The following is an 8121-nucleotide window of genomic DNA, read 5'->3' as shown; positions in this document are numbered from 1 at the left end:
TAGTAGCGTTTGTGATGCAGTTGGCAGTCATTACATCTCTTTTTTTTTAAATTTCATTTTCAAAAAATCTAAAAAAAGTTATTTAAAATTAAACTGTAAACACGGTGAATCGAGATTGCAATTTTATAACTTTTAATTGTGCAGGCCTAATAAACATACCGACAAACCAACAGACCATTTTTTTCTATTATTTCCCCACAAATATTTGGGGAAAAATGCTTGCCTAATGTACTCTGTGACACATCACAATAATTGTGTGTCTCTTGTGTTCAGTTAATATCCAGCATATTACCGAATTCAGTTCTGAGACTCACGAGGCCGTCACCTCCATGGTCGCCATGGCTCCAGGCACTGTTACCGTCGTACAACAGGTAAACAACACCACATCACATACTCAGGAATTCATAAGTTGTTACAACACAATGTTGATGTTGAGTTGTGACTGAAGTTGCAGGTGGCTGATGAGCAGGAAGTTGGGAACTGCAGCAACCAGCTGATGGTGGTGAATGCAGAGGGGGGTCTAGCCGGTAACCAGGTGATGGTGGTGGAGGACGCACACGGCCTGGAGGCTTTGACAGTCCTCACTCAGGGAGAAAACACTCACCACTATATTGTCTACGTCCAGGAACACACTGTTGAAATCAACTAGTAATGCTACAGTAGCATTTTAACATCTGTCGATCCATCAGTGTTGTGGGGATCAGTGAGTATCCGTTTGCAAAAAGTTAAGTAACATAAAATGTACCAATAATCAATAAAATCAGGATTTAGTCAATGTTTTTCTGTCCTCATTAAGGATTTCATTTATCAGAATAATTTTTTCAGTTGCTTGGTAATTATGAGAACCATAAGTGCAATACTTGTGTGATTATGTGATATTTTGTACTTAGAAAGTATATTTGAATAAAAACCCTGTCCTGCACGGCTCTTTGCACTGGAGTGGCTTCATTTTCTAAAAAACAAGTATTGTACAGGTACAGTTTTCATATTATGACCCATTTGACATATGTGACAATATGATATGAGACAAAACAACACAGAATATTTGATATACTTTGAAGTATCAAACATTTTTTATGGCAGTAATTTAAGAGTAGGCCTAGTTTACAAAAACATTTTGAATAAAAATAGGGAAAGACATGGCTCTTGGAGGAACAACACTTAAACTATAGTGGTTAAATTATAGTGGTTTCTGTTTGTGGCTTGCAGAGATGGGAAAAGTACTCACTTTCCGTACTTAAGTAGAAGTACAGATACTTGTTTTTAAAAATACTCTGGTAAAGTCAAAGTACTGATTAAACTTCTTTACTCAAGTAAAAGTAACAAAGTACAGGCTTGGAAATTTACTTAAAGTATAAAAAGTAAAGTACCTTAGAATGACAACATATTTTTGCAAAGCTACCTGGAGCACACAATGTTACTAGAGAGACGCTGAGGAACTTCAGTGGACATGGAGGGTACGTCTTTATATGGCAATGGCTACATTTTAAATGGATGTCTGCCAATAGGCTCTAAACATAACAATATGATTATTTTATGACAGACACTGGGACTCCAGGTTAATAAGATTCTGACTCATTAGCAAGATATGAATTCAGTTGTTATCTGTAAGAATTCACAGATCCAGTTTCTATTTTAATCTCCCCCATAACATGTAAATGAATCTACATGTATGTGCGTGTGCTCAAATATGGCTTCTGGAAAGAAAAAAAGATTAAATATGTAAACAAACTGACATTAATGGAAGTTCCCCAGCACATTGGCCAAGTCTTTCTTGATGCCTACCTGTTTACATCTCTTTCAGATAAGGTCGAGGATGATGGGAAGTATGCTGCTTGTCTGCCCTTTTTTCTTCATTTTCAATCATGTTGCCATCCATACTACCATGTGCTAACGTTAGCGCCATCCATACTACTATGTGCTAACGTTAGCGCCATCCATACTACCATGTGCTAACGTTAGCGCCATCAAGCCTCAATGATTTCTGTGAATGAATGCTGATCTTTTGAGTTATCTTAGTCGGTGCGTCAAATGCAACGTACAGTAGATATATTCCCATCCATTTAGATTGAATATGGTTTGATACATAAACAATAATAACAAAACTCCAGTGAATGATGTGAAAGTTGAGGACTAGATTAGGACTGGAAAGCTGATTCTGGTGTCCAACTTGGCCCCAGTGTATCTGTTAAACAGACGGAGACAACTTCTCTCTAGCTAAGGTTCCATCCACTTGTCAATTGAATTACAGAATCTGAAGTTTGGTAAAAAAAAAAAAAAAAAAAAAAACTCATGCGAATAGAGCTGGTGAAAGTGTTGATGCTTCATGAAGACCAACGTGTAACCCAGCTAACATGTGAAGACCACACCAAAACCACGAGCTAACAGGTGAAGAGCACACCAAACCCACTAGCTAACTTACTTTAAATGTGAAGAACTATAGTCCAGTAACAGGCTTAAGTGAACTGACAACATGAGTTATACAACTTACAGTTCTCAAAGACTCACACGCACAATCTCAGCTGGTTATCCTCCGGACAGCTTGTCTCTTTTTCTTTTCTCTCACTTTTTTCTTTCCCGTGTGGCGCGCGCACCCGCTCGCGTGTGTGGCGCGTGTCCGCGCTATTCTCCGACAAGACGACCACTTGTACAAAACTAAAGTAACGACCAATTTTGTAAAATGTAAGGAGTAGAGTACCGATATTTGTGTTAAATGTAAGGAGTAGAAGTAAAAGTCGCCACAAAAATAAGTTAGTAAAAGTAAAAATATCAGAAAATCACTTGAGTACAGTAACGAAGTATTTGTACTCCGTTACTTCCCATCTCTGGTGGCTTGGAAACAGACGATACAAAGTGCTGTACGACACAAAGAAACAACACAGCAACTCTACGTTGTAGTTTAGTCTCAGTCCAGTAGATGGCGGGGGCGCGCATTTGGTGTGTTGCCTACATCCGGTACATTGTTCAGATTACAGAAAGAGAAGGAGAAGAAGAAGAAGAAGAAGCACCGGTGGGAAATTTGACAGTGCTCGAAAGATTGTTGTTCAATGTATTTCACTCCAAGCTATTATTAATTGTGAAAATACTTATGCTTACACGACATGGACCGCTATGTGTTGGTTATATCCTTTTGCCAAACTAATGACGACCTGGCCGAGGAGTATGACGTTACATGTAAGTTTATACTTTGCTAATGTTAACGCTGTTAAACCAAGTTTAACGTTGACGTTAGTTAACGTTAGCCAGTGGTGATACGTACACTAACCACTTCAACACATAACTTAGGTTAACAACATATTTGTAAGTTTTAGTCACAATGCTAACAATGTTTGCTTCAAGAGAGTTGAGTCGCATACGTTTGGCTTGTAGCGTTAAATGGTTAAATGAACGTTACCCGGTCAATAACGTTAGCTAAGGTCTAACGTTACAGTAAAAAAATAAAACGTGGTTTACGTAAAGTAAAAAGTCTTAAAAGTGGCAAGGGCTAACCCATGCACAGTACGTGCTATTTATATATTTGTATAATAAATAAACCAGTAGTCCAGTTGTGGTGGAGCCTGCCTACTGAATTCAATGTCTTTGTCCTCAGGTCTGGAGCCAGTAAAGCAGATACATGACAAACTTGTGGACATCTCAAGTCAGGAGTCCTTGAGAGGGATCTCTGTGTTTCCTGGTACAGTAAATTAAACACTATATTAAACCCTGTCTTATCTCCACACATGAGCTGTTGTTATTCCACAACTTACCTCGCCTCTTTCTTCCCCCAGCCTGTTCTCTCAGTGGCAGCCCATCAGTTCAGAGATGGCACTTTGCAGTTCAGGCTTGCCAAGGAGTTTCGCAGGTGAGATGTTTGAAAGATTCGAGACAGTTTTGCCATAAACATGGTTTTTGTTGCAAGGTGTAGAGTTTGTGTCTCCAAATGTAATCATTAAATACACTTAAAAGCATGTTTATGTAATTGTGTCTTTGAACAGTGACACATCAAACATTGATGAAAAAAAAGAATGCCATAGAATTTACCAAAGCCATAGTTGCTGCAACATGTCGACATACTGTACCCCGACACATCTATGTGTTGATTTCTAGTTGGTGGTATCGCTGTACATTTTGTCAATAACATGTTTTATCCACTTGTATGCTGACTAGCTGAGCTCACGTGACAGATGCTAATACAAGTATTTATTTATTCTTTCCTATTTAATCCACTATAACTTAGAAGGGGGCATTTAGAGAGGAAGTATATTAGGATTTTTGCCATTCAAACTATTGATACATGGATAAAGGCACATGGGTTTTCATTCTATATTTCTGTATATGTACTTAAATCTATATCACCTGTTTTGTAGTTTTGCAGCTCAGACTGGGAAGAGCTGTGGACAGGCCATCAGAAAACGGACCGTGAAGACGAGAAGCTGACTGCTGTGGAGTCATGTCTCAGTGCTCTGAGTAATCAGGAGGTAACGGACCAAAAGGATGATCAGCCGACACTGACAGAGTAAGCAACAGATGATAATTTCTCTTTTTTTATGATATGATATGTTCTTGTTTTCTTCAGCTCAATGTTGCAGGAATTTGTCTGATGCATTTTTGTAAGCTCATTAACATTAACATTATCTGAACATTGATTGATATCATTGATGGTACTGAATTTGCTCCAATATACTCTATTTTATATTTATCTTACTCTTTTATACAGCAAATCAGGACATTTATTTTGAGATACTTTGCTAATGTAAGATGCTAAGAAAAGCTTCTTCATGTGTCTCAAAGAAATAAAGACAAAGGATGAGTTTTTGGATAATGGGTTGCAAGTCTTTCTGTTCTGATCTGAATGTCCATATTAAACAGGCTGCTAGAAGAGGCTGCAGAAGGACTGCATCTACTGTCAGACAAGCTACCACCTCCAGGTACTACTGAGCACTTACTTTCTATATATACAGTACCTTCTTTAGCAGCTGTGCATTTGTGAAGATGTTAACCGTGTGCTCAGTAGGGCTGTAAACTTTTAAAAATTATTTTGTTAGAATGAACGAGAACTAACATTAATTGTATTCAAATCCATTTGAAGGCAAAATCTTCCCTTGTATTGTTAAATCCAAAATGCTTCCACACACTACTTCTTTTTAATTAATTTTAGGTGTCATTATGATACAGCACAGCTTGCCAGTTTCCTTATTTTGCTTTTAACGAGGAGAACAACAAACGTTTAGTTTACTGATAGGGCAACAGAGTAAGAAGTTAGAGTACTGCACAAATCAATGTCTCAAGTGAGAGTTTTGTCTTTGCCAAAAGCTTCCAGTAACAAGAAATTAAAACCTATTTGCTCAAGCAATTAGTATACTATACTAAATATATAGCCTTGTAGAAAAGGTGGCCTACTCTACATCATGAATATGCACTCACCACTGGAAAGATAGGATGCTTCTGTTCTCTTCTTCTTCCCAAGTCTGCCTCCTGGAGTGGTACTTCACTTTCTTACAGACCATTATTTAGCATACCACCTCAGTTCAAGAACAGTGACCCTCTACTGTTAGCTGCCTTGAGGAGCTGTAGTCACTACGGACTTTATACTTTTCTTCCACAGACCTTGATATTTAGAATTGTAAACAGGCATTTCTACGTACAGTACTTGTTAATAAGATGGTGTCAATGGAACAACCAGCTGCTTATTGGCCCCTCCTGAAATTCTACAGAGACAAATAAAGAAGACAGAAATTGTCTAATGAATTCCTCTTTGGTTTGTCCTATTTTCCCCCCTCAGGTAAAGCCTTGTTGGATGTGCTTGTGTTGGGCTCCGCAGAGCAGTCCCCGCCTATAAAAGACCTGCTGCCTCTGCTGGGAGCCCTCAAACACCTCTCCTGCTGGCATGCTGCTAAGATCACTTTAGTCACACAGCACACCACTGGGTAAGGGAGATGAAAAACACTTGCTTTACTTTTCTTAAGTTGCACAAAAAAGAGGATAAATACACTTTGAAACTAATTCAACACACTAACACAAGAACTTTCCTCAAGTCAGACAATACCTATACATTCCCTGGGCTCACAGTGTACATGCCAGTACACAAACGTTAGTGCCAGTACACAAAGCTCCCCTGTGCTGGTCATTGAGTGATTCTTTTTTTTTTTCTCGCCCAGGTGGCAAAAAGCAGCGTCCTACATAACTGCCGGTCTGGTGGAGCCTGCTGACATACACAAATGTTTGGACCATAGAGAACTGTGGAGGGGCAGCCTGGTTATCAGAGAGAAGAAGGTAAGGGGCTCAGAAAATGGATTGAGTGTATGGAGGAGGGAGGGCGGGAGGCAGGGAGGGAGGTAGGTACTAACTTACCTTAGCTTAATAACGTTTTCTTTTTTGACTCTCTGCTTGTGTTGGCCAAGTACTGGAGAGGGCCTGAGAAAAAGCAAAAAAAATGTTTAACTTACCTGCTTGCTTGCCTAGGGCTTTTTTATTATGAGCACTGTTCTCTGTATGCTGGAGCGAACAGCTAGCAGGGCTCACCGAGAGACGGCGGAGAAAACAGCATTTGCTTAAGAACCTTCTGTACTGGGGCTAATCATGGAGACCTGATTCATGCCTCAGTGTGATTGTCTGTCTGTCTGTCTGTCTTTTTCAGAAGTTAATCATGCAGCGCACACAAAGGCCAGAGGGTACATTTTCACATAGTTTAAAAAAAAAAAATTATCTCTATCTGCTGCTGAATGAATCTAGAGATATTACTGGAGGTCACTGAGGGGTCATGGGAAATAGCTCTGCCCTGCTGGTATTGCCCTGGCGGAGCCCACCTGGTGCGGTTCCACTCAAACTCGACCTTGCTCCCTGAGGAGTTGGCTATGTTTAATTATTAAGGACTTAGGCAAGGACAAGGGTTAGAGAGCACCTCAGGGCAGGTTCTGTCTTTGGTTAAAGGACAGTGCTGGTGTTAGTGCAATGCCGGTACGTTTTACTTTCTTAGAAAAGTGTTAAAGTAGAATTCTGGGAAAGTAATGGCTTTAGGAACAGTTGTTGCTCTAGAAAATGTCTGGCTCTCTGTTGCATATAGGATTCAGTTTAAAATTCTCACACTTACTGACGTAAAGAGTGTTGCACAGTGAGGCTCCGGCCTATGTGGCTTAGCTACTTCACCCTTATTTGTCACCTCACTCTCTTATGCTAAATGTAATATGCTAAATACACTGTCTGTCCTATGCACCTGGATAAGACCCGAGGTGATTGGGCTTTTGAGTCCTTAGCACCTAAACTATGAAATGCTCTGTCTCCTCCATTACGGTCCTGCTGTTTCTGTGGATTCTAAAACGTACAAAGATATAGTAGACCAGGGGTTTTCTACCTTTTTGGATGTGGGGACCAGTAAGCTGGAAATTAGTGGTCTTGAGGAATGGTGGGGTGGGGAGGGGTCAGGGTTGACCAGACTGAGTCTACTTTAAAAGATCCTCACCAGACATGTATGAAGTATGTGCTCTAGGTAAGGGTTTCACCGATACTCATTTCTGACGCTCAGCAAGAAATATGAGAGGGCGCCAAGTTGAATGTGCATTTACATGCATCATCATTTTTAATCATCTGGCATGAGGGAAGGCGAACATGTTTGCGGCCCAGTTGTTGAGAATCACTGTAATAAAAACAATGGTGTGATTCCAACTTTGTGGCAGCAGTTTGGCAAAGGCCCATTCCTGTTTCAGCATGCCCAATGCCAGATCCAAAAAGAAAAATGGCCTTACCAGTTTGTTAGAGGAGAAATTGACTGGCCTGTACCATGCCCTGACCTCAACCCAATCAATCCATCTCCTTTGGGATGAAGTGGACTGCCTCAGTAATGCTCTTCAGGTTGAATGGGAACGCATTACTGCAGCCATGCTCCTTCATCTTCCCAGAAGAGTGAGAGACTGTCAAAGCAGCATATTAATTGCTTTTGGAATGAGGTGTTAAACAATAAGAGTGTTCTGCTTTTGGCCACATAGTGTACTTTATTAGTACTTACCTGCTAGTAGCTTCACACACTGCCCTTTAGTCTCAAAATGAATTGGCTAAGGTGAGTTGTTTTTTGTTGCTACTCTGGAGATTACTTCACACCCACTTGTACCTGTTTCTCATTAAAGGTCCCATGGCATGAACATGTCA

The 8121-nt window shown here is 40.1% G+C and overlaps 2 protein-coding genes across 5 annotated transcripts in view; both read left to right on the top strand.

Annotated features, from left to right (window-relative positions):
* The window catches only part of zfat (zinc finger and AT hook domain containing), a 14473-nt gene extending 13551 nt beyond the window's left edge, over nucleotides 1-922 (top strand). For 2 of the 4 annotated variants that reach the window (XM_032518891.1, XM_032518894.1), the window contains 2 exons: nucleotides 274-371; nucleotides 449-701. In XM_032518891.1, the coding sequence (XP_032374782.1) occupies nucleotides 274-371; nucleotides 449-649 (299 nt within the window). In that variant the 3' untranslated portion in view covers nucleotides 650-701. Of the gene's footprint in view, nucleotides 1-273; nucleotides 372-448 lie in introns of all 4 variants that reach the window. The other 2 variants (XM_032518890.1, XM_032518892.1) reach the window with 2 other exon arrangements.
* A 2047-nt stretch (nucleotides 923-2969) lies between these two features.
* Nucleotides 2970-8121, top strand: part of mtbp (MDM2 binding protein) — a 28228-nt gene continuing 23076 nt past the window's right edge. The window contains exons 1-7 of the mRNA XM_032518895.1: nucleotides 2970-3174; nucleotides 3590-3673; nucleotides 3768-3841; nucleotides 4347-4495; nucleotides 4849-4907; nucleotides 5762-5906; nucleotides 6138-6252. Of these exons, the coding sequence (XP_032374786.1) occupies nucleotides 3102-3174; nucleotides 3590-3673; nucleotides 3768-3841; nucleotides 4347-4495; nucleotides 4849-4907; nucleotides 5762-5906; nucleotides 6138-6252 (699 nt within the window). The 5' untranslated portion in view covers nucleotides 2970-3101. The remainder of the gene's footprint in view (nucleotides 3175-3589; nucleotides 3674-3767; nucleotides 3842-4346; nucleotides 4496-4848; nucleotides 4908-5761; nucleotides 5907-6137; nucleotides 6253-8121) is intronic.

The sequence above is a fragment of the Etheostoma spectabile genome, chromosome 6 (assembly GCF_008692095.1).
Source record: "Etheostoma spectabile isolate EspeVRDwgs_2016 chromosome 6, UIUC_Espe_1.0, whole genome shotgun sequence".
In the NCBI taxonomy this organism is placed as follows: domain Eukaryota; kingdom Metazoa; phylum Chordata; class Actinopteri; order Perciformes; family Percidae; genus Etheostoma; species Etheostoma spectabile.
Note: the sequence above shows the minus strand (reverse complement) of the source record. Positions and strands in the feature narration are given on the sequence as shown.